The 26,237-nt window shown below is 40.1% G+C and overlaps 1 protein-coding gene across 3 annotated transcripts; it reads left to right on the top strand.

The window, feature by feature from the left end:
- The first annotated feature begins 787 nt into the window (after positions 1-787).
- Positions 788-23,361, top strand: cables1 (Cdk5 and Abl enzyme substrate 1). Of its 3 annotated transcripts, XM_038717767.1 has the most exons (11): positions 788-1,527; positions 9,181-9,252; positions 9,417-9,509; positions 10,754-10,831; positions 14,408-14,513; positions 16,759-16,915; positions 17,068-17,171; positions 20,004-20,110; positions 20,274-20,481; positions 21,328-21,464; positions 21,510-23,361. In XM_038717767.1, the coding sequence occupies exons 1-11, from the start codon at positions 935-937 to the stop codon at positions 21,511-21,513; spliced, it is 1,659 nt and encodes a 552-aa protein (XP_038573695.1). In that variant the 5' UTR covers positions 788-934; the 3' UTR covers positions 21,514-23,361. The 3 variants fall into 3 exon arrangements, with proteins under 3 accessions (XP_038573695.1, XP_038573696.1, XP_038573694.1); XM_038717766.1 differs by having other exon boundaries at positions 789-1,527; positions 21,328-23,361; XM_038717768.1 differs by lacking the exon at positions 10,754-10,831 and having other exon boundaries at positions 21,328-23,361.
- The last annotated feature ends 2,876 nt before the right edge of the window (positions 23,362-26,237 follow it).

The raw sequence follows: 26,237 nt of genomic DNA, 5'->3' as shown, positions 1-26,237 counted from the left end.
TTGTCTGGGTTACATTTGTCCTCTTTCCTTTTTCTATGTCCATTTGAACTTTTTAATCTAAGTTGTAATTAATTTGGGGAGTGAGCAGTAGCCTATTCCCCCAAAGGCTGTGAATTTCCCCTCTGGGAATCAATAGTCGTATCTCCATCTTAAATGAACACATCCTCAGTTACATTCTCAAAGCCTGATCATTTCGCAATCACGCATATCTTTTGATGGTTAAGGCCCTGCACAGCCTACTGCGGCTTTCACCCAAAAACCGCTAGATGGCACATTTAATGGGGTTATGGCCAAAAACAGCACACACTGTGCATGTCAAGCAGACAGATGGCGCAATTGCTGCAGAGATGCTGACTTGTACAGTTTAGATTTGTTTGTTTTTTTCTCAAAACAAACGGAGCCAGGCCCCATTCTGTCAGCAACCATTGATCATTGTACATAGCCTACAACTGCGCCTTGTGCTGATTTAGGAAGCAGCGAGCAGCTCTGTCGCCATGCTTGAGTGAAATTTTGAATTTGTGAAACTCAAAGTTAAACATGTCTGGTAGGAATGTGTTATCCAAATGGACGGAAAAGATTGAAACTGTTGCTTACGGGCTAATAATAGTGTGCAGGTCAGACTGATGTAGAGATGCCGAGCTCAGTTTGTGTAATTTTGGCATGCCGAGTCAGAGCAGCGAGTGGAGGATTCAGCAGTCAGGAAAAGGTAGGGAAAAAAAACACACAAAAAACCCCGCATGTATTCCTGTCAGCCCATTGGTCCAAATTTTCCTTGTGCTGCCACAATACTGCACACACGTGACCTCCCTGTTTTCACCCAGTTAAACGCATGTACTTAAAAGACAGGCCACTACCATGCACGATTAGCACAGTATTGATGTCAGGTAGGTTAGATCGCTGGTGCGGGGACTCGGATCACTGGAAGTAGTGGACCATGGCGGCTGCCACGAGCAGCAACACATCCACAGCCACGCTACAGATCAAGCACTCCAGTATCGAGCATACGCGGAAACGCATAGACCCGAGGAGGAGGCAAGCGGCGCTGTCTTTTCTCAGCAACATTTCTCTAGATGGACGACCCGTGCAAGACGATGCAGACAATCGAAACGAAGAGGATAACTCGCCTGAATCTAGGACTAGACAGAGCCTGGTTTCTCCAGAGCGCTCGGCGTACGGGGCTGCTGGCGCCGCCGGAGCTGCTGCTGCTGCTGCTGCGGCGGCGGCGGCGGCGGCGAACACGGCCGCCCAGGCGCTCGCTTTTGCAAACCAGGCTCTCCTCGCCAGCAGCCGGGCCAGTTTTGGGACGGGTGCTACAGCTACCCCGGCGAGTTCAGACACGGAGGGCGACGCTTTCGCGCCCTCCACGTTAAGCTCGCCTTTCCCCGCTGTCCCAGCCTCGGCTAGAGGAAGGCTGCAGACGTACACTCAGGGAATCCTACCTGCCTCCTACTGCAGGCAAACATCCCAGAACTACTGCCTGGATGGCGGACAAATAGCTAACTCTGCGATGGAGCTGCAGAGGTCAAGGTAACTCTCTGAGCAACGATTTCAATGAACTGCCTGGTGTTTGGGAACATGCAGTAACGTTACAGTGTGGTTGGTGTGGGCGCCGATGTCAGGAAGCTTGTCTGCAGGATCTGGTGCACTGTCAGGCCATTAAACTGTACATTGATGTCATCATAGCAAGCAAGCAAACAAAACCTTAATCATGCCCCCCCCCCCAAAAAAAAAACAAATCTAAAACATGTTACTGCAAGCATGCATTGGAGCAGTGTTTGGTAAAATCAATTGTGCAGACAATTGACAAGATTTATTGTTTTCTAAACCAAATTGCATAACCTTTTTATTAGTTCCAAGATGCCACAGACAACAGGCTACAGTTGCAGCCAGATTATAGTTTAATTTGTTAAATGATTAACGGGATTTCTCTTTTTTCATAATTTGGCAAATCCGTTTAAAGTGTAAAAAAGTAAACAACTTTTATTTGGAACTTCAAATGGGTTAAGTGTTTGTTCTCCTCACAGAGAGAGCCCTGAAGAAACTAGGAACTCGTTTTTTTGAAATACTGTAGAGTGCTGGTTTGCAAAACCAGTACTTTCGGTTCTTAGCAACAAAGATAGTATACTTTTATATATTAAATATGTATTTATTTTCTCAGCAGCACAGCTACTCAAATTATCTTTTTTCTGTTTGCTTGCTTGCTTGCATGCATGCACACATGCTCTCAGGCTCTAACAAATTTACTAGACCTCAAATTATTTTTAGTGAATGTCCAAAACCTGGCACACACCTGCTGTCTCCTTCTCTGTAAACATCCTGTAACTCTATACCCCTGTTCAACTACATATACAACAGGGGCTTGCTGCTCCATTTGAATGTCTTTTATTTGCCCTCTTCGTCTTCACACTCGAGGCACAAGGAGATTTTGGAGGGTATCACCTCGCAGCAAGACAGCTGTCAGTAACAGTCGTCTCATGGTCCTCTCACTGTCAGAACCTGCTGTCAAATCCTCTATGCTGTGCTTCCCATTCAGAGCCCCTTTGTTACCCAGATCCTCTCCTCCCTCTGGTGTCTCTGCCAGACTTCTCAGGAAACTCTGCTTCATGGTGAAACAATCACTAAGCATTTAGTTCCCCTTCCTGACCTCATGGAAATTGCAGTGCCAAACTGCTTCCGAAAGTTTTAATCTGTACTTTTTGGTAGTGAAAGTGCATTAAAAATTGTCTTAACACTCAAAACCTCATTAATAACTTTTTAAATGTACAATGAAGTACAATCCAGTATAACACTTTTAAATACAGATTCAAAAATAAACAGAGTTGAATCAATACACAGGCTCAAAATAAAGCTCCTATTAGTTGACAAAACAATCTCAGTTTCACTCGATCTTCCTCAACAGATGGTGTTTGCCTCGTTGTCCTAGAATTGTGGATGTGTAAATTTTCCATGGACCTCCTGTTCATGCTGGCTGAAAAATTGGAGATTGAAAGTTCATTCTTGGCATTTTGGAAAAACCAGTTGACAGAACAGCCTCGCCACAAGGCCCAGAAAAATGGAGTTTTGAAAATCTACAATTGCTGGGCAACTGAGGAAGATCATGTGATATGATCGAAAGCTCCAGAACGAATACTAAATGGAAATTGTGGTAAGATTGTTCTGTCAACTGCTGTTTTTAAGGTGAACAATGAACTTTGAGTCTTAAAGGGAAAATTGTTTGGTGACATGGTGGTAGGGCTGGGTGATATGGCCTAAAAATCAAATGTCTGAATGTTTTCACAACACACTCAATTTGAATCTCTTTTTTTCTTCTTCAAAACAAGCTACATATACGGAAGCCCTAAGAGACCATACAGTCATACATTTTATTTACATTTTTTTAACAATAGTCTAGTACAGGGGTCGACAAGTAAGTTTGTTACTTGTTTGTTTTACAAGAAAGCATGTCCTGGAGTGTGTGGTCCACATCCATCAACCTATGGATGCTTATTTTCCTTTCAAGCACCTTTGAAAAGTTCTGAAGGACATTCAAATGAGTCTGTGGCTTGCTTGACACACCTCTGAAATAGCCTTCGGGAAGTGGGAGATTGGATTCCCCTGGGGATGCTGGGGATAGGAAAATAGCATCCATAGGTTGATGGATGTGGACCAATCGCCAGGACGCACACACACAAGCAAATGCTTTATTGTGAGCCGGTGAAACAATCTCTTCATAATTACTTTGTTGAAGAGGGAGAGACAAAATAGTCCCCCAATGTGGGGCACAAACACTCAACCCTTAGATTGAGAATCCCATGCTTTATCCACGGAGCTAACCGGGCACATTTAACCAACCTTCAAATTATTCTTTGACTAAAACAAATTGGCCCGATACCAGACTACCCGTGACTATCAATTTGTTTTCTCGAGATCTCTGATTTAATTATGTCATTGTAACAGGAAAAAGTTTAATTATCTAGAGAAAATGATCCCGTTATCACAAGAAAACGGAATAATTAAATAACAAAAATAAATAAAATGTATGAATGTGTGGCCTCTTAGGGCTTCCGTATACAAAAGACAGGAATTCAAATACATTTTTGTTAGATGTTCGGAGGCAGTTGCAGTGCAGAGTCCATTCATCGATAATTAAATGTGGGCTGCATAGTTCGGCTAGGGCTGTCCTTGTGGCTGTACTGTTGTATAGATTAGGCAGGACATCCGCAAACTGTTGCAATGTGATATAATGGGATGGCGTATAAATTACACTCTACTTAATGTGAAATGACTTAAGACATTGGGGTGTTGGTCATATGCCATTTTGTGATACCAGGCTGGCTGACTGTTAAGGTTCATAGACAAAACAGTTGTTTTTTGCTAGTCACCATTATTAGCTTGTGGTGTTTTACACAGCATAAATTATCTGACTTTTTCTTCACTCATAGCTTAACAAAATACTTATTGTTGTTGTTGTTGTTGTTGTTGTTATTATTAAAATACATATCTTACTCGCCGTTGGTTTAAGTCACTGCATCTTCTGACAGATCACCATGGTTGAATTTCAGCATTATGTAATGTAAGCTGTCGTCAACTTGAGTGACGTTCACTTCCCTCCTCTGCTCTGCTACGTGTGCCCACGTGGAGCCACTCTGTTGTTTTTAGTTGCCACAAACTTACACAGACAGTGGTTTGTCAGACACTGATGAGCCCTGGTGGCTGTTCCGTACTTCAGGTGAAAATGGATTTTCATTTTTTAGACACCGTCCTCGATTTTATCGCCCAGCTCTACATGGTGGTAATGAATGGTGTTGAGTTGTATATGCATGTGGTTTTAAGTGGCATTGAATTGAATATATCAAATATATGCCGCTGGATACATTTAAATGCTCTATTGCCACCACATTTCAGGCAGATAATGTATATATTTAATACAAAAGAAGCCAAACTTCCCAAATGTCAAACACAAGTAGCCCTGCAAGAAACTTTTCGAAACGTTTTGCTATGGACATATTTCGGTTGGTATCAAAAAGGCTTTGAGCTTCAATATCCAGCCCTACCCACAGTTTTGCATGTCTGGCATCTCATTTTTACACAGCCAAGTGTTAAACAGTACAGTATGATCTTGTTAAACCCTGACTGTACCCTGCATTTGGACTGTGCTTGGAGGACGTCCACACAAAATGAATTCTAATGTTGGGAAGTATGCAACCTGCTGATGGAGCACGACCATATTCCACAGGCGCGCAGCCAGACGAGCGCTCTGCATAGTGCCTGGTTTGTTTTCTGAGGGCAGCTGGTGGAAACGTGTCCAGAGGTCCCTGGCTGGGAAAGGCAGGATGCCCAGGCTTTCTGAGAAGCAGCCTGGCTCTCCACTCTGTATTTTCTATCCTCCACTTCCTCTCCCAGGGGAATCAGTCACACTCTCCCCTCAGACATTTGGCCTGCAGTCCTGCTCTTATTCAGGAAGTCGCAGAGCCTCTGATGGGCTGCCAAAATAGACTTTCTGAGGCTAAAGCTGCTTTAGACTATATCCTCATCAGAATCTAATGCATGAGTGATGAATAATTTCATATTCAGTTTTCCTTCTACTCCTCGGCCTTCATCTATCATGAATCAGCTTACAAAAAGCTGAGCTTTAAATATAGCACACCTATTAGCATCTGGTCTTGTCTGCTCAAGTTGTAGGGCTACTATCATTTCATCCTTTCTCCCCTAAAACATAGGTAGGTTACGTCTTCGCATGTCCTTTTAGTTACATTCCCATTAGGTAATGCAGAATCATATACTTCAATATGTAAAACAATATTTTTTAATGTGAGGCAGCAGAGACTGTGGCTGGAAAACATGGAGCACAAGCCATTATAATGGTCCTGTGGAGGTTTGAGCGATTGGGTCACATACTTCTGGTTATGAGGTTGATTGTTGTTCGCTGAGGTCATGGTTGGCATAATCACAGGATTATATAAGCATGCTTCATTTTCCTTCAGAGCCTCTCAAAGTCTGAGCTGTCAACAAACACTCTTTGTCAAGACAGAGTAACAAGGGTCAGCATGTTTTTTACTTCATGCTGGACCCTGGAGTTAAATGTCCACATCATGACTTGTACTGTTTCTCACCCTGAGCAGCTGACCATGCCATATATTGCTTTTATTTAACACCACAAAAGTATTTTTTCCTTTTTGCCCATTTATTTTTTTAATCTGCCGATACATCCCATTTATATTTCTAGTGTGTTTAAGGATCAGAGAGGCTGAACTGCTCTAACTGGATTTATTTATTTTTTTATCTGAATAATCACATTTCTGTTTGCCTGGGCTGCATTTGTGTGAAGACGCCTGGAACATTACATTTATTTCCACTCAGCGACTCTCCGGCAAAATGAAAGACTGTCCCGTGGCAAGCTGCCAACAGGGGGTACGTGTCAAAGTGTTTAATCTCCACATCTAAATAGTGCACTTGAGTTTTATAGCTTCGTTGGATGGCACAACTGGGCAGGATTATCAATAGCTTTTTGAAAAAAGGAACATGGAACATGCTTGAACACTCAAGGCGACATTAGCGGGACTTGTGTCAGAGATAATGGTGGTTGTTGCTCCTTTGTGATTGATTTATACTGAGGCTTCTTTGAAGCTTCTGCACAGGCCTTGTTCATGTCAAATTGGGTAGAAACTGACTGTTCTAAGCCTGGTTGTTAGAGTTGTGTCTGAGGTGAAAGAGTGGCCTGGCCTGTGTTATTGTTTCTATGATCTGTACTGGCCTGGAAAACATCTTTTGCATTAAAAAAAAAAAAAAGTCCTGCTGCTGCTGTTCATCTACAGTGCCTGGATCAAAGTCCTCACAGTTCATTTGTGACCTCATGAACTGGAAACACGCCCTTTGACCAACTGGTCAATGATTTTTGAAAAACGGTAACAATTCACTGAGATTTGGACTAGAATAAATAACTATGTTGATACAGAATTGAGACCGATTGCTACAATAATAGGTTATTTGGCATTGGGGATTTGTACTTTTTCATTAACTAATGCTGTCAGTGTTATTTCCCATGCCAACGTCCCATTTCACCTTTTAAGTACATCAAAATACAGAAGCATGCCCATGGCAATGTTTTCTTATTACATAAATTGTTCCAAAAGCTTAATTAAACATTCATTAGTTTTACAAATTATGTGATCAGAGAAAACTAGAACCCTTGTCCTCTCCAACTGCCTATAGCCTCACATTCTTATCCGGCCAATCCATCTTAGGGTTGTTACTGGAGAAGGATGATGTAAGACCATAAACCACATGATCCCACTTGTCTGACCTTTGGTAGGAGGTCACGCCCCTTTTATTATGACCCTTTTGACATGAGACAGTGTTAATGTCAGCTGCCCATAATTCTAATCATTTGGACTAAAAATTTGATGTTCAAGCGGTTTATCAGAACTTGATGTTCTTACCTTCACTTTATGATCATTAGGGTCACATTATACAGTGCAGAAGGGTAGCCAGTATAATGGCCCTCGGCCCTGGCTCCTCATGTAAACACTCACCCTGTCTCCTCTGGTATACAGTGTTCACTCACTGTGTGTTGGTTTAAACCTCGGGAGATCCTCAAGGACAGAGTCATCTTTTGTTAATCTGTCCTCATGCTCTGTCATTTATTAACCAGCCACTCTGCTTTACGCTCTGCTGTCTCTCCTTTGGCTAAGTGCTCAGTGAGGGGTGGGGGGTCAGGTCAAGTGTCATTAGCTTGTCTTGCAGGGTCTGCAGCGTTGCAGCACATTTTGAATTGTGAAAAAAATTTAGATAGTGCAAGAAGATTGATACTGTATGAATGGTGTGGACTGTCATTTGTTTGCACCCTTACTTTGCTTTGCTGAGTTGTAAGGCTCTGATGCAGATCTATTTAGTACTTGATGACAGATCGATCCTCTGGGAGAATGTGTCAAGTTTTTGTTATTTAACCACTAATGTGTTAACTTACACTACTTGAAATGCGGCCACTTTGTAAAGTTGACAAATGAGTTGGATTATGTTGTTATTTTGGTACTAAACATGCAATTACAGCCTAATGTTGGAACAGCTCAGGCATACTTAGCTATCACATGTGGGGTTGTTTCTTAAACTGGCAGCCGATCACATAAAAGTGGTCCAGCAGAATTGGCTTGTTGAGTTGTGCGACTAAAGTGTGAAATAAAGGCCATCTGTGACAAAATGTGTTACACAAAGTGCTTGCAGAGCCAGCTTGTTATCCTCCTCTTAGTAGCTCTGATCCTGCAAAATTCTCTGTGATCTACGCAAGATTGAGGAGTGATCATTGACCACACAGGCGCACAGTGCTGTTGATGGATGGCCGTAACTCAACCGTTCAAGACTTGTTTTTTTAAATTAACTACAGGACGTAGTGAGGCAGGTGATCCTTTCACCATTGTTTGATCTTGTTCCAGGTCTTTCAGTGACCACACACATACTTTGTTCCAAGGCCGGGTATCAAACCTTAATGAGTACTGACCGAAATGTGTCCATAGCATCAAGTATCGAAAAAGTTGGAAGTATCAAAAGCTGGCATCGAATGCAGGGTCAAATTCTTAGGTTAGTTTACTTTCTTTGATCAGATAAATGTCTAAATCACAAAACCTTTCCAACTTTAGAACACATTTTTGTTCGGCAAAATCCTTTATTTAACATTGATGCAAAGACAAACTTTTTGCATTTAAGGGCTTTGAACAAACTCAGATATCAAAAATGTATTGTCTTGGTATGTCGAAAACCTGGATGTCGTATTCATACAAATGTCAAACCTTTTCAAATAATACCCAGCCACCCAACACGGGGTGAAAATAAGTGATGGGCATCTTCCACAATTTTCAGTTTCTCAGTAGTTGTGCAAAAGTACAGTGAGGTGGACAGCACCTTTATCTACTTATTGACACACTGATTTGCACTAAGTAGGTAAATGGATATTATTGTTGAAATGCCCTGCACTGTTTGTGAATGCTGATACTTAGATTAATCTAAAGGCTGACTTCAGAAAAATGGATGGTTTTTCAGTGCCCACTCTTGCCATTTTAGGACGTGCTGGGGAATTGACTTTGATTTTGTGTTGTGTTTGGCAAAAAAAGCTTATTATAGAGTTAGTTATTCTAAACGCTGCTTTGGAGAAGGCCTGTGATGATTTTTCATACCCTAACATCAAAATACCCCTTTCTGTCTTCCCAGACGAAGACTCATCTCTCAGCGCTCTTCGCTTGAAACTCTTGAGGACATTGAGGAGAATGCTCCCCTACGCAGGTAGTAAACTGTACAGAAATACTGTTCACATACTCGACTACTGTATTTTTTGTGTCTAAACTGAGACATTCAGCTCTGTCAGAGCTGCTGTCCAGCTGTATCCCACTGGCACAGTTTATCTGTTTGTTGAGGTACTGATTAGTTTTGTTTGTTTTACATTTTAGATGCCGAACCCTATCGGGTTCACCCCGACCAAAGAGCTTCAAGAAGATCCACTTCATAAAGAACATGAGGCAACATGATATGCGCAATGGAAGGTATGAACATTGCCATCCCCTAGTCAATACAAGTCCTCAGTGGATAATGGCATGCTGCCCCAGTCAGTGAACTGCAGTTTGGATGTTTCTCACATTTCAAGCCACATCGTAGGCAAGCAGGCCTGGCTCATTCACTGCATGCTGTTCTGACTTCTAAATGACACGTAATTGGCTAAGAATCCTGTCCATTTACACAGAGTTTAATCTGGTTTCATTTTATTTAAATTTTTATTTGATTACTGTTAAGAACTTTTGAATCACATCATGAAATCACTGACTACTAAGAGCTAAAAGGCATATTATTGTGTCACAGTTTAGACAAGCGTGTATTCAGCAGACAAATCCCTAAATATAAAAACAATGTCGACACGGTGGTTTGAGTTTAAATTTGAATTTAGTTTAGTTTTACTGCGTGTGCAGAATGTAACCAAAGGAAAGATGGTTGTGAAATGTAGGCCAGATGCTCTAGAAAGTGTTTCTGAGTAATACCGCTCTGGTGATTTCATCATTATCTATGTCATAGTCTTAAGATTTAAAAAAATCTAATTCCGTTAGCTTTTTTTCACAGTGTTTTGTAGTGCAGAGTCTAGTTCTGGTGCTTTTTGGGTTTTTTTTTTTTCAATTGAATTGATTTTTAAGGTGTAGATATATTTGTTCATCTTCAGATTATTCAGCATTTGTCTGATATGAAGGAGCAGATGTTGTTAGTACAGCTTATCTTGTTTAGATATGCAGTGTACCATCTTAATAAGTTCCACTTGTTAAATAAAGTCATCTGTTTAGTAAAGTTGTTTTTCCTCATATCCAGACCCATGACTCACGTGTCGTTTATGTCCTGATGTTGATTTTGGCCGAGTAGTGAGATTCATCATGTGTCTGTGAGTGGCAGCTATTAAAAGAAGTAATTTTGAGGTTGTTGTAGTGTTAGGAAAACTCTGTGCTGTTGACATTTGGTCACTTGGAAACATCTCTGATCTTGATACTGTATGCATGTTTATACAATTTTAAAAAATAGCATAGCAGTGTTAACATAAGTTGGTAATAAAAATAAGATCTTGTAACAAAAATGCATCATTGTTGCCCCCAAACCACTGATTACATGCTACATGTGTTACAGTACTACAAAACAAAGTTTAAGCTCTTTCTCTTCATTCTTATTTTTACTGCACACTCTCTCCAACTTTAACCTGTGGATCATGTCAGATAGATATTGATTAGCTTGTTTACCATTTTTGTTTTTATAGGATAGTCCTTATCAGTGGCAGAAGATCCTTCTATAGTGTATTTTCTGTCCTGCCCTATCGAGATTGTAGCCAAGCAGGGTATGTATCCTACAGCATGCCAAACTTTGTAACTTCCTCCAGCCTGTGCTCCCTCTTTCCCTTTGTTTTTTCATCCCTCTTTTTCTGTGGATGTACTCTCCCTTGACTGGTGCATACATTGCTAAGGGTTGGTTTTGGTGGATGCATTTTTACTATTAAAGTTTAATGAATAAATAAACAGTGGGCAGAAATGGGCTTCAAAGGCTTCATATCATTATATAGCTTGATTATATTGAAGACCAATGCTTGTTGCTTGTATTGCTTTATCCATAATTTCTTTGGTGGCTTTTGGGCACTCATCCTATTTGTTCAAGTCACCCCATTTTTGTCTGTTGCTAGCTTTTCTATGTAGGTGGCCTGGGTTTCCTGCTCTTCTTACATTTCGAAGCTTTAGCCCTTAAATAATTTTCATGCATTGTCTTTGGTCTAATTGTCCATGATGCTGCCAGATTGGAGTTTCTGTAGACAACGCTTGTTTCCTATTTTTTTTTTTTTTTTTAAAGCATCACAAGGCTCTGTCATGAGAACCCACCTTGCTTGCATGGGGATAGCTCTGATACAGCCTTGGTTGTGACGCTCCCCCCAGTCACATCAAACGGTGTGTTTTGGAGGAAGTGAAAGAGAAAGGGGACAGAAACACCAGAGAATACAATGCACAGAAAGGAAAGCTCCAAACTAGGGCTTAGTGAAGAGTATAAAACACTCAGTCCGTTTGTGGAATTTCCTAAGCCAGCCAATCAGTGTAAGGTCAAGGGTTAATAAACCCCCAGGGCTATCCTGTATGCATATGCACATTTGACTGCTCATTTCTGCTAATTGACAGTTTACAGTCAGACCGTGGCTGGCTCAGTGTTGTAACTGCAAAACTGCATTTTATTAGACAAATGGGCCCAAACAGGTCTGCAATGCATGTAATTTTTCTTCTTTCTTCTGTCCCTGTGTCCTTATGCATACTATCACTACTGCCCCATGAACAAAAAGTGCCAAATATTGTACAGCAGCCAGGGATGGTCCCTAAATGGTATGGGGACATAATACAGGGAGAATTCTCCTACAGTTACAACAGTGAATTGAATAAAAAGGAATGGTTTAACATTGTGAAGAATACACTAATTTGATTTCTTGCCAGGAGTCAAATTAAAAGATTGATACCACTTTTGTATCCTTCTGTTAAATATTAAACTACATCCAGGATATGGCTAGCTTACCGTAGCATAAAGACTGAAAGCACGGGTAAACAGCTAGTCTTGCCTTGTCTAAAGGTGAACATTTAGATTATTTTTACCAACAATAAAGCTCAAAGTAAAAATTTTAATCTTTTATTTTAAAGCTAGCTGTAAGTGAGTAACTATTTCTTGGAAGGACACAGTGACTTCTATCACAGTGAAGGTCCTTGGTAAGAAGAAAGAGTCCCACACATAACCCTCCATAAAACCACAACTTGATGTTTTTACCCTTCTTTTCTTTTTTTGTACGGAATAAACAAAGAGATGTAACATGTTAATTAGTGAGCTACAAAGGTGCTAGCACAAAGCCAGCTCGCTCTTTCCTACTGCTTCAAGTCTTCATGCTAAGCTAAGCCAAGCTAACAGGCTGCTGGCTCCAGCTTCATATTTAGTGTACAAACATGAGAGTGGTATTAAACTTCTCTTGTAGCTGTCGGTGAGACAGCAAATAGGCGGGTTTCCAAACTATTCCTTTAAGGAAAGAAAACATTAAACTATGCTGACTAAAAGGCTGTTAAATTGGACATCTGTTTATGGGACGTCACACCCTCTTGACAGCTAGATTGTCATGGGTTCAAACCCCTCTAGGTTCGACTGGCTTTCCTTATATACTCAAACCCTAAAAGACATGCTTCTGGCAGTGGAGAGCAGTTGACTTTGGCTTTGAGGGTAAAAAGTTGAATGGGCCAGATGCAGAGGACAAATTTCCTAACAAGGATTAATAAAGTATAACTTAATGATGCTCACAGGTTTAGTGTAATGAGTGAAGCTTGGGCAAGACTGTGGTGGAATATTATTACAAGCCAGTCAACCCAACCCTAAACTGTGAGATGTTAAGCAGCCAGCAGGGGCCAAGATGCTTTAGTCATTATAGTCATTCTAGAAATGTTTGGCAGGGCATGGTGAGCATAGATTGCATAAATTATAACACTACTAACATACAAATGTTGGAAGCCAGTGGTTCCTGTTCATGCATGTTACCAAGCAATGCCAGCTTTTCTTATGATTTCCTTTCATTGCTCCTTATTCTCAGCAGACTGAAGCACAACTGTTTATTTTCTGGATGGCATCATAGAAAAACTCTATCCCTTGAAAGCTTTCCGTCTCTTATATTTTCCCCCCTTTTTTCATTTAATCTCTACTGTTCTTTGAGAGGTCTGCTGCCTCGGGATCTCAATGTCTATGATGCATCTGTCAACATTGTGTCCTGATGTGCCAGATAAGACTGATTTCATTAGAACAGATTGGCCTCCAAAATACTGGGAGAGTCATGTGACGGCCACTGTGTCATTTCTACTCTATCATTTCCATTTATCTGGTCAACAGAAAGTAAGCCTGAGCTATGGAAGATAAGGGGAAAAAAAACAAGACACCGTTACAAGTCTGCCGTCATTCTGAAATTTCACTATGATGTAAATATTGAGCTAAAATAAGGCTTAAGGTAATATTATACAAACATATTTGGCTATTTATGTGTTCTTGCTTTGATAAGAGCAACTTCAGGGGACATTTTACTGCTATACATTTAATTTCAAATAAAAAAATGTCTCATTTGTAGGTTAGAAAAAAATAACAGGCAATTCTGCCTTTTGAGCGTTTTTATTTTCCAGCAACCTTTTTAATCACTAATTTTATGTAATATGAGGCTTCTGCTTGCCATTACCTCTTTGGTGTCAGCTATTCAGTATGGCAGTGTGAATAAAGTGGACAGCAGGCATGTAATCTTCTTTGTCAGTGCACTCATTGGCCGCTACTGGTAGTGACCTAAAATCATCAAGATAAGTTAAATCATAGCAATAATCAATGTTTACTTCAGTTACTAAATTTTACTATTTAGTTTGCTGCTGTGGTTTTATCCTCATATCCAAACATTGAAATGTCAATTAATTATGAGTTAATGGGCACATGATCTACTACAGTACCGTCTACTGTACAGTCTCAGCAGCATTAATTACAGAAATATTTGGCAATTTGTGTTCAGTCAAGGGCTCTCCACTGTTTGCTCCACTGACACACTTCCAGTCATCTGTTTTCTAATTCAGTAGTTGACCTACTGCACATCTGCCACAGCCGTATGTCATTCTAGGCATTTGTGAGGTAACAGCTGAATCTGAAGAGACTGCTGGAACGAACCTGTACTCTCATCCATCCTTCCTCCAAGGGTGCTCTTTATTTCTGATTGCCCTGAGATGCACTCAAAGACGCAAACTAGGCCAGCTGATGAGCGCAGATCGATACAGGGCCTATCTGTGGAGTTGTGGAAGTGAGCTAGAACAGGATTAGGTTAAGAAAAGGGATGGGAGTAGGATGGTCTGTACTGTGAAAGCTCTAAAGGTCTTGTGCTCATCAGGGATGTAAAGATTGAAGGAGGTCGTCAGCGACACCCGTCAGGAGGCGTCAGTGCCAAGGAGATGGTGATCGGGCTGGAGGGAGTGGAGTTGGGAGCTGATGGAAAGGTGAGGAGCCAGCAGAAGAATGCAATGTGGAGGAAGAATATCATACTTTTATCATTATTGATGACAAGATGAATATAACCCAACATACTTGCTGTGACTATTGGAAATAGGGCTGTGAGATATGACTAAAATCTCACATCCCAATATAGGTAATTTCATATCCCAGTAATGATATATATCCCGATATTTAACATTTTTTGTAAATTCAATGAAATATGAGTTACTGTTGGAATTTCAAACAACCGTCATATTGCACAGCCCTAATTGGAAACAAAAAAAGACCAATTCACAGAAAATAAAGACCAAAAATAATGTAATTTATAATTAGTAATATGAATACTTAAGTCTTGTTTTACTCACATTCAGTGTTGGGGAAGCTCTATAAATGAAAGTAACAAAGGTGCCAATTACTCTACACTGAGAGGAAATAGGATTACTAAATACATTTTCAATAGCTGTCTACATTTTAGCTAACTGAAAAGAACATGACATAACAGCAATTACAATTTGTTGCAAAAATGTAAAAAAAAAAAAAAAGGTAAAGTTTTTTTTGTTTGTTTTTTTTTTAAACACCAATGCTCATTTTCAACAGTTTGAAAATGGATAATATGTTTGGTTTTTTTTCTCCCAGACTAGGTTAAAGGAATACAAGTATAAGCTAGTGTTGTAGTACTTGAGTCTTGAGCCCACTTTTTGACCGTCTTGTCTCGTTACCTTTAATGACTGTCCCCCCTCCCCGTCCCCCTTCACACGCACTCCAGGAAAGTGAATTGGGGAGACAGGAGAAGCTGTGGCTGTCTAGGACCGGGAGGATATGTCAACAAAATCTTTTTAATAACATTTAGCTATCTAAACCAAAAAAAAAGTTAATCTGTGAAACAGCGTCCAGAAGAAAACACATAGCAATCTGTAAATTCTGCAGTGCAACCTTACGGAGATGGTTGCGACCACGTTATTAACTTTTATTGCCACTTAGAAAAAAAGCATAAAGAAAGGTAAGCTGACATTAGCAAATCTATCAAGCTTATCTGTGTATATACTGTATGTTTCAAGGCACTGGTTTCAGTTGTTTGCTATGGTTGCTTGCCAATTATTTGCCACCTAGGCAGGTGCACAAAAAAACTAATTTAGTTAACGTATTGAGGGAAGTAGCTAATACAGTCAGTTTGTTAGAGACTGAGGACAGGGCATTTGGTGACAATGTGCCTTTTAAATTTGAAAGAAATAATGATTTGATATATATCGTGTTAATTATCAATATCAAATGATATGACTTTTTTTTTATCGTGATAACATTTTTGGCCATATCGCCCAGCTCTAGTGTTCAGTGGATGGTAAACATGGAAAAGGACTGTTGAATAAAAATGCTTAAGTTGATTTCAGTGTTTGTGGGCGTTTTAATGGGAATGTGGATCTTTCAGATTAATTTGAGAAGTACAGCACATATGATCTCATTCCACATTTTATTGTGTGTCATGTAATGTGAGGAACTGGTCTTGGTCTCGGTTTAGGCGGGCTTGACTACAACACTAGTGTTACCTAACGGTATAGCTACATCCCAACCTGTCTTTGCTCTAAAATAATGCTGACCTTTTTCTTCTACAGTATCCTCTCATTCATGAGTGTGTTAAATGTTTGTGGACTAAATACACATGCTCAGTCACTGCTGGAATTCTAAAAGACTATAAGCCAGCTCACTATAGCTCAGCTTATTGTATGCTAGCTGCCACGCAAGCTACAGTGGTACTAAGCTAGCTAGTGATCCAAATTATTTGCCTAAACTGTTCACTAAATATACATTGCACTGGATTTTTGATAATATATGAAAATAATCTTGGATAACTTGTGTGTTTCTTATGTAGTGGTCAGCAAGGTAATTCCAGACAGTTTATAGCATATTTGAACCAGTCCCAGGCAATAGACCTTTTTCCAGGCAGCATTTTGGCATGACATAACAGGAAAACCCCAGGTGTAACTAACCAATTAATAATGAACTGCATTCCATTTAGGCAAGTCAGTTCCAGGCTCCTGTCATTGTGCACGCTGGCTAACTGGTATAATATCCTGGGACACTTAATGAAACTGAGCCATCGTTAATGTGATTGGTACCCCTTGTGCTTTTCCTAGTTTGACAAAATGGTGCTTTGAAAAAAACTAATCTAATTGGTTGAACAGCTGTTCTATAAGAGCAAACCTTCTTTAGGCTTTTGTGAAACAGACAATAAAACTACACTTGTGTATGCAGACTGTGTCCTACACCCAGTTCCTGTATCCCACTAATGTGCTGGGTGGTCGAAGAAACACCATCGACTCTACCTCGTCCTTCTCTCAGTCTCGTAACGCCAGCCATAGAAGCCTCAGTTTGGGCCGAGCCAACAGCAACCAGAGCAGCTTAGACACAGGTTAGTGGACAAGTATTTAATTATGAATGCTGTGTATTCCTCACCCATGTTTTTTTGTTTGTTTTACTATCCAGGATGTTTTTATTGAAAGAGAGATGGTGCAAATGTTAACTTCTGGCTCAACCTGTGTTGTTGTTTTTGTGCTCGTGCAGGGAATGATTTAGCGGATTTTCGCGAGTACGACCCCAATCTGCTGGATGACCCACAGTGGCCTTGTGGAAAACACAAGAGAGTCCTCATCTTCCCATCCTACATGGTGAGAAAGTATTCTAGCTGCGTCCAACACATCATCTCCACCAGTGACAACAATAACAGCAACTGCAGCCTTGCCCTCTTGAGAGTAGAATGAAGTTTGTTTTTGTTCAGGATATAATTCACTGACACAGATCCACCTCCGTTTTGACGTATGTCTTCCGATATCTCAGTTTCTTTTTTTTTTTTTTTTTTCAGTGGTTATTTTTGTCATTAAGGACCTCTTGTGCTTGGTTTTCTCCCCCACAAGAACAATAACACGCCTGAAAGATTTGTCTGCCTTGACAGTTTCTTTCTGGGAAAAAAAAAAAAAACTGAATTTTATCTGCTGTTTTTGAAAAGTAGCCAGGAGGATGTTTCAAACTGTTTTAATCAGCAAGGTCACTGGCCGAGACTCTCTCCCACCTTCTGGGACCTGAATGAATACACATACTTTATCCCAGTGTAGTGGGCAGGAGCTATTAAACAGCCGCTTCACCAGAGCAACAGTGTAGTGTTTGTATCACTCTCACAATTGTTCCCGGAAAGAACGGATGTTTTATTGTGGTTGGAAAAAGAAAATCAAACCTGACTAGACTCCTGCCTCATTCTTTCCTGGACTCTTTGTGTATTCTGCCAGTCTCTGTAAAAAAAACAACAACAAAAAATAACAAAGACTCACATAGTTTAAATGTTCAGTCAAGGCCAGGTTATGTGTTTTTTTGGGGGGGGGGGTTCTCTTCCTCCAATTACAAAATCCAGCGTCTCCCAACAATGGCTATTGTGTTTACTACAGAAACGGAACCAGTAAATTCTCATTTCACTGGTTCAACACAGGCTGCTTAGAAAACATGAAACTTCCAAGCTGAGGATAATAATAGCTTTTTTATACTCTGCATATAATTGAGTAAACTTGTATGAACTAGAATATGAATATGAAGCAAGGAAAACAGGTCAAGGTGGAGTATATTTTCTGTCATGCAAAGTTGGTGCTGTTCATTCCTGAGAACTGCGACCATCCATAAGCATTCTGTCTCCCTCATAGTTCATGTTCAGTAGCATGGTGTTCAGGGTGGATGCCATTATTCACACTCCTTGCAGTGCCTGCAATACCATACATGCATATTAGGAGTCATCTCTATATTTTTAGCTGCACTGCATAGTGTGTCCTTACTTAAGTGCTTCTACTTAATGGACACACTTTATTATACTGCAGGGTAATTCCTTATTTCTGTACATCTGACATTTCTATAAGCAAGGAAAACGCTGTAATCACCATAGAAGAGCAGCAACTTACAGTTTTGTTTTCAATCTGCGGATTGTTCTATTGAAAAAAACATTTCTATAATATGGAAGTAAAAAATGCCTATTCATATTTATTTTATTTTATTTTTTTTTTTTTTTTTTTTTTTTTTTTTTTAAAGAGCCCAAGGTAACATATTCAGATAGCTAAAGATATATAATTTACTACCATATGTGACAAAGAAAAGCAGCAAATCTGAACATTGTTTAAGGTGGCAACCTGCAGATGTTTATAGTTGGTTTTGCTTGAAAGGTAGGTAAGTACTATCCATCTGTCTTTCACTTTCATTCAATGGACAACTGTTTAGTCGACTAATCATTTCAGCTCTACACCAAAGTTTTTGCTCAGATCTGGGCACATTGTGACAATTATTACAATCAGTTGGGCTAGGGGTATGTGTGAGTTGGGCTGCGATTCAAGTGTGTGTGTGTGTGTGTGTGTGTGTGTGTGTGTGTGTGTGTGTGTGTGTGTGTGTGTGTGTGTGTGTGTGTAAAGCAGGTTTAAAGGAGCAGGAAGATAAATTGAATAAATACAACAAGCCAGGTGAAGTGGTTTAGTTAAATTTAGTTATATTCTGAAGTGTAGGTGAAACTGGAAGGGACTGCAGCCAAAATGTTGTCATAATCACACATGCACAGCTAAGCCCAGTATGGTAGGTCAAAGTTGAACCAAGAAGTTGGCCTGTAAACTGTAATGTGGATGAGAGCCAAATCTATAAACGATAAGTAATAAATCAGAAATATCCTGCACATTTTGCAGTGAAGATTCTTTTTGACTCCAGAACATCTTAAATTGAACTTGTGGATTCAACAAAGCGCTATATGTACTTTGTTCTTCAGGTCCCAAACTCTGCGCCACTCATTATAATGTGATTCACCCTGCTGGTACTTAAAGCATGTTATAACAAGCACTAAGGATTAATAGAACCCGGGTGAAGGCATGGAAAGCTCGGATGGCAAAACGTAGGGCATCCTAGGTCTTTGAAGGAAAAGGGTGGCAATAATCTTTTTCTTATCTGCAACAAATCTTATGAAAAGACCAAAACCAGCAACAAGTTAGTCCATCTGTCAATATTTTGTCTCAGTCTGTGGTACCAAAAGCAGTACTTTGCTAACAGCTGGGCAATGTAGTTTTTAGCAAACAGGAGTAAATAATGATCTTGTTGGGGACTTGGAGGATTGTTACAAAACAATGAAGGAAGGTGTCACCCAGTGCAACAATGTGGCTCATTGATGTTTTTTTTTAATACTCTTTGGACCACAATGGGGCTCTATGGCAAAGATGAACAATCTGTATCAGGCTTTGGATAACCACAGTAGGATATGTGTTCCTAAGATCTATTGTTGGTTCTGGTCTTTTCATAGGATTTGTTGACAATGAGAAAAAATATAGAATATCACCAGACTTATCCCTAAGTGACATGGGTAACACCAGCTCTTTGTAAGGCCTCATTGTGAGACCGTGGAATCCAACACTAGTGTGTGAGGATCCAGTCACCTTGGTCAGTGCTGAAAGTGTGGGCATTTTGACAGTATCCCTGGTTTTTCTTTTCAGACCACGGTCATTGAATACGTCAAACCCTCTGACCTCAAGAAGGACATGAACGAAACCTTCAAGGAGAAATTCCCCCACATAAGGCTGACACTCAGCAAGATTAGGAGGTAAAACAGACAGAAATGTATAGAATGTGTCATATTAACCAAGTTACAATAAAGATGATTTTACTTGCGAATTAACTTTACCACAACCTTTCTTTTACCTCAACTTTATTTCCCCCTTTCTCTCTTTTCCTTCCTCATAATCTCCTTTTTCACCTCCCTGCAGCTTGAAAAGGGAGATAAGAAAGTTGGCCCAGGATGAATGCGGTTATGAGGAACCGACGGTGGCCATGGCTTTCGTGTACTTTGAAAAACTCGTTCTTCAAGGCAAACTAAACAAGCAGAATCGTAAACTCTGTGCTGGAGCTTGTGTCCTTCTGGCGGCAAAGATAGGTGGCGATCTCAAGAAACACGAGGTCAAGCTCCTGATAGATGTAAGTTTCCTCACTTGCACCACCAAAAGTCACAACACATGAAAGGGTCAGTTCACTCAGACAACAAATTAGCCTTTGTCTTTGGATTATTCTGACAAACCAGGATGTTGTTTCCAGAAATATGATATTCTCTAGCATCATTGTTGCTGAAAAGATGGATACATTTTTAAAATAAATTTTGGGGTCTTGTAAAAGACTGATTTAAAGAGTAACAAGAATGAAAAGCAGTGTTTCACTGCGCTCTCTGCTTAAAGCCTGCTTAGCCTCTAACCACACCCAGTAGTGATGTCACGGAGTTGCTCCTGATGTTTGAGATATCTTAATTTGTAGTTTCTAATGGGTGCCAAGCTCCAAAGATTGTGCGCTCCTAAAATTCACATGACACGGTTCAATAGTGTCTTTCCTTACACCCTCCCTGCCAAATAAATACCCATTAATCAAACATCATGAAGGTTATTTTGAGTTGTACTTCTTGTCTAGAGTAAAATGTGTAAAATCAGCCGAGTGCCCCTTTTTTAATGAAAGCTTTTAGAGTGGCATATTGGCTTGGTTACATTTACATTAAACATTACATTACAAAAAAACATATAGTTTAGTATTCGTAAAATCAATTTCACCTTTGCTACCATTTTGTGGTTGGCTGGTAGTAACTGGAGTATGATGATGACAAAATCTACTATTGATGTTAACCATCCAAACATGAATCTCCTTTTGTCCAAATCTTCTGTGAGGCAGAGCAGGGCCAGCCCATAAGCGGGTTTGGTTATGATTCATTGAGAAGCTATTTGGAACACACCATTACACATATCTATTGTTTAATCGTAACTCTGGTTCTTTTTCTGGCAGAAACTGGAAGAGCGGTTCAGGGTGAACCGCAGAGAGCTGATAGCCTTCGAGTTCCCTGTCCTCGTGGCGTTAGAGTTCAACCTGCACCTGCCAGAACACGAGATCATGCCCCACTACAGACGCCTGCTGCAGACCTCCTAGCATTAGTGACCCATCAGGAGGAGGACTCCCAGGTTCTCCTCCTGATTCTCTGCTTCCCTCGGTATCCATCCTCCCACCACCTCTCCTCGTCCCCCGACTGACAGCTCTAAGGTCCAGCTGGCTGTCACTCAGCTGCAGCCGTTCATCACTACTGACAGCACGCTCCTTCCTCTCAGAGACCCGAAATCAGCCAAAGGGGCACACATTTCTAAAACTTTTCTCTGCTGGTTGATTTCTACATCCATCATCACTACACAGACTTCTGAAAGAAAGGGTTAAACCGTCTGCAAACAAGTAGTTTGCATGTTTTCACAAGTCTTCATCTTCATTTCGTATATTTTAGACCTCTTGTTGATTAAGAGACCTTTTTTTTTGTTTGAATCTTATGGTGAACTTTTTTCTCAGTGAAAGCAACCAATGATTGTAACATTTTTGTCATCTCTTTTCATTAATCTCCTTCTTGTAAACTTTGGTATGATTGGTTGCCTCCTGACCTGCATCAAGTTTAAACAAAAGCCTTTTAAGTGGCTGGTTTTTGCTGGACTTTTAATTCCTCAGAGTGATTCATCTTCGCAAGTCATCGACTTAAAAGTGCACTTTTTGGATATTGCGAGACACGGAGGGAAGGGACACATCTTTTCAGACTTTGAATCAGCTTTGGGACTAACCCTGAAAAATAAGCTGTGTTCATAAGCACCACACACAAGTCATTTGAATGGACGTTGTGAATTGTTTTTCTCTCTTTTATAGTTTATTCATGATTTTCTAGCTACAACTATCTGCATGAATAGTAATGATTGTTTGTACACAGGTACTTGCAGACAAGACGGGATTTCCTGTTTTCACTGAAGGATTCCATTCATTTTCTACCAGTCAAATGCTTGCTATGGATTTATGGAGACCAGACCCACTTTTATCAGTGTCGAGTTTCCTGTGCTCTATGTTAGAGTGTATTGTTAGCACATTTACAGTGCTATAATGGGGTCAGTAAGGTAGTTTGGAAGAGGCGTTCATGAGTGCAAAAATGCCATTAAGCAGTTATCAGGATTAGGAGCAGAGTGGCAGCAGGGTGTTTAAATGTCCTTAAGCAAGACACTGAGTCCCTAGAGGGATCAATGACAGATCAAACATTTGCATATGACTTGAATCAGTATTTGTTGATTTGAAATCGAAGATGCTTAAAAACAAAACATTAACAACTTTATGAACGTGACCAATTTTAACAGTATTATTACATTTATTTGGCATGTATATCAACTTCATTTATCTTTCGTTACCTTGTAATTGTCTCACACAGTACCACAGTGAGAGAGAGGCCACCAAATCAGGAACATACAGTTTGGCCCACTTGAAAAAAATTATATTTAACGCTGCTCCAAGTACTGATTGTATTTGAGCTGAAATGATTGCAACATTATACCAAAGTGTAAGCATGGATTCTGCTGATTTAAGGTTGAAAAATAATGAATTTATTTCTGTTTGCAGGCCCAAAGATTTCACAATGCACTCTAAATACTCTTTGAGGAAAGACTCATGGGCGACACTCATTACCTGTGTATGTTTGTAAATAAATTGCTTTGCTTGTTCAGTCAAAACAAGACTCTGGACATGTTTTTGCTTCACCTGACTCTAGCATGCATTGAGTGAACAGAAAGCACTGGACTGTTTGTTCTTGGAATTAAAGTGAATCTCTGTCTTTAAGCGGTGTTCAGACATAAACCAGAGTGAATCCTTGGCTGGCGTCTCTGTCCAGATGTTAGCTTTATGCTAGCAAGCAACCGACTCTGACTGAATTCAAGACTCACCAGAAACTCTGGTTCTCTCTCCTTTTTCGTCTTTTCTCTGTACATTTTCTGACGTAGATTAATAAAGCTTCAGAATATGTGCAAGTTATTTGCTCAAGTTGAAATATTTTGAACTTGTGTTGATGCGTTTTTGCGTCAATTCAGGCCACCACAGGTTAATTAACGTATACGGCCTCTAAAATTCACCTTGTGTTCTGTCTGAACACGGTTAAAGCCACAGAAAAGGGTTTTTCAAACCTTAAGTACTGTGTTTAACATTATTTTCTGTGGCTTTAACCGTGTTCAGACAGAACACAAGGTGTAACTGAAGACCAAGATGTTTTGCTGCTGGAGCTGGTCGAATGTTTCAAGCGTGTTTCACACCCAACAGTTTTGTCACGAGTACACGCCTGGCCATCACAGCAGCAAGGTGAGACATCAAACCACTGGATTTTCGGGGGGGTTAGTTTCTCATTGAATATTAACAAATAAACAATAGTTAAAATTTAAGTTAGGTTGGAAAGTTAGTCATTTATAAAAAATTCAAAAACCCTGTTAAACTGCTTTATTTGAACTGTGTGGGTGTGGTTTGTTTGAGGTACTGGTAACATAAGCAGACAACCCCACGCTTTAGATTCAAACATTTCTAAACTCTGGTTGGTGCATGAAAAGTTGTGACATCACTCTTTTCTAGCTGAGCCCAACCCACTTCAAGCCAGTGAAAAAAGCAAGGACAAAATGAAAAATGCAAGGACAAAATGAAAAATGCCGAAATCTCTCATGAGAAAATAACCAAAACTGTGGCTAACTGGCAGAAATTGTGATTGGGCAAGTTTTCAAGCTTGCTGCAGCTTCACTTCATGTTGCACCAGTGTTACATTCAATCTGTCAGACTGAAATAGTGTCATCTCTAACTGCTGCACTGGGAACAGTTCACGGTACATGTCAAAGTCAACTCGCAGACATGTTACATTTATTCTGTTCTTATTCTTAAAAAATGAACTCATACCTTTTTTATTCTGACGTACCTGCATAGTATTCTGTGTGTGTTTTAAATGCACTGTAATTATAATAAAGCTAATAATTAGTAGCCTTGTAAGTAGCCTTTCACCATTTGTTCTCTCTTAAAGTGGCAGGGACAGCCAACCCGAAGGTAGTGGGTAGTGTACAGTAATTTCTCAATATGAATTCAAAGTTGGTACCATGTCATGTTGCACATTATGCATTTTAATTTCCAGCACTTAAAATACAAAGAGAATTGCACAATACTCACGTGGAACTCTCTGTCCATGTGAGTGCTAGTCCACAACATGCTACCAAAAGTTCTCTTGCTTAGTTAATGACAGCAGGTAGGATCATTTTTAAAATTTCTTACTTTATGCTCTATAGTATATGTTTTAATATGTACCGCTCTGTGGCCACAAACATTGCAGTTTGTGTGTAATGTGTACTTGATTTCTTTAGTCTGTGTTTCAAATTCATGAACCAGCAGTTCTTAAACTGTCTGATAGTCAAGACAAGCTCTTGACATCAAGGCCTGCTTTTCTGAGCCACGTTTATGAAACGCCCCTCTGTCTTGCAAATGCATAACCGGGATTATAAAACTGTCAGGACTGATTATTTCAGTACAGTAAATAGGTGTGACTCCAGAAGCCTTGACTGGAAAATAATTGCTCCTGTGTCTATGATGCAATCTGAGAGGTCGGTTTCTCATCGAGTGGGAACTCTCCTGCTTGACACACATCCAATGTAAACAAGACCAGCAGTCACGCCAGTCTCGTGCTGCCATCAAAACAAACAGGCCAGGGCCGAGTGTGGACACATGGCATACGTGGCTTAGTCCCCTCCATTGACAGCCTAATTCCCCCCTCAGCGCCTCATAAAGGGGTCTATTGACAGCCCTTCCTGAGCCCTGCTCACACATAAGTGACCCTCATTGTGAAAATATGTGTACCATCGTTTGGGGCAAGCTGTGGTCTATTGCCCTTCCCTTTAAAATAACAACATTTGGCTGAAACGGCATTTTGCCCCTTTCCTGTCATGATACTGTGACTCAGGGCTTTTCCACCATTTACAGTAGTTTGTAAACAAGGAAGTGGTGAACACTGAGCATCGTGGCCTAGTGACTGCTAAAATAATTGAGTGGGAACCTGCTTGATTATTTTAATCTTGGATTCTGTTACATTTAGATAAAGTGCAGACATGTTTCTAAAATAAATAGGTGGGTCTAAGTCTGTAAAAATCAGTGACTGCAATGTTGTTTCAACGCTGGTCCATGGTCAGGCGGGGGAAAGCACTGCAGGTGGACCTGAAAATCTGATCCTCTCTTCATGTTTGACAAGGCTACCTAATCCTTTTTGTTCCACCCCAAGAGACAGCTGAACCCACTGTAACAAAAAACCAGTGACGCAAAGCAAGACATTAAACGCTCCTTACACTTATTTATTGATGGGTCTTTCAAAAACACACAGATAAACTTTTTAAGGAGTGTGGTGGAGGCCCCAGTGTGAGTTCAAGGACAGCTGTGGGATGACACATGTAGGGAAGAGTTAGTGGAGATAGATAAAATTCAACCCCGTAAATGAATCAAGCCACATTCTCTGAAAATGGAGAAACATTTTTGTGATTCCTGTACCTATACTGAACACTTTGTAATTGTTAGTGTTGGTGGAATCACACTTAGATAACGCATCTAGATATACAAGACCCTGTTTTTATCCCACACATAACCATTCATTTCAATAAAATCACTGTTGTAATAAGAGCGCCTGAGCTGTATTAGTTACCAGACTATAACACATAGTTTTCTAGATTAGTCCTGTTATCTAAGAAAAAATAAATAAATTCCTGGGATTGAAATTATTTATCCAAGGTCATCGTCATTCAGACAACAGACGTTCAGAGGGAAGGAGATTCAGTCGGCCCATTAGAACAAAATATGAAATGAAAGGTTATTTCATAATAAATCATCCTGTGTGACTTTGC

Source organism: Micropterus salmoides, unplaced genomic scaffold, assembly GCF_014851395.1.
Source record: "Micropterus salmoides isolate LMB-PRFRI ecotype aquatic unplaced genomic scaffold, ASM1485139v1 Ms_hic_scaffold_14, whole genome shotgun sequence".
NCBI lineage: Eukaryota > Metazoa > Chordata > Actinopteri > Centrarchiformes > Centrarchidae > Micropterus > Micropterus salmoides.
Note: the sequence above shows the minus strand (reverse complement) of the source record. Positions and strands in the feature narration are given on the sequence as shown.

What these genes read in the sequence shown, in the direction of transcription:
- cables1 (XM_038717767.1), top strand. Translation starts at nt 935, where the DNA reads ATGGCGGCTGCCACGAGCAGCAACACATCCACAGCCACGCTACAGATC. An exon ending in CATGATATGCGCAATGGAAG is followed by an intron (nt 9,510 to 10,753) that starts GTATGAACATTG and finishes TTGTTTTTATAG; the next exon opens with GATAGTCCTTATCAGTGGCA. An exon ending in CCAGAGCAGCTTAGACACAG is followed by an intron (nt 16,916 to 17,067) that starts GTTAGTGGACAA and finishes GTGCTCGTGCAG; the next exon opens with GGAATGATTTAGCGGATTTT.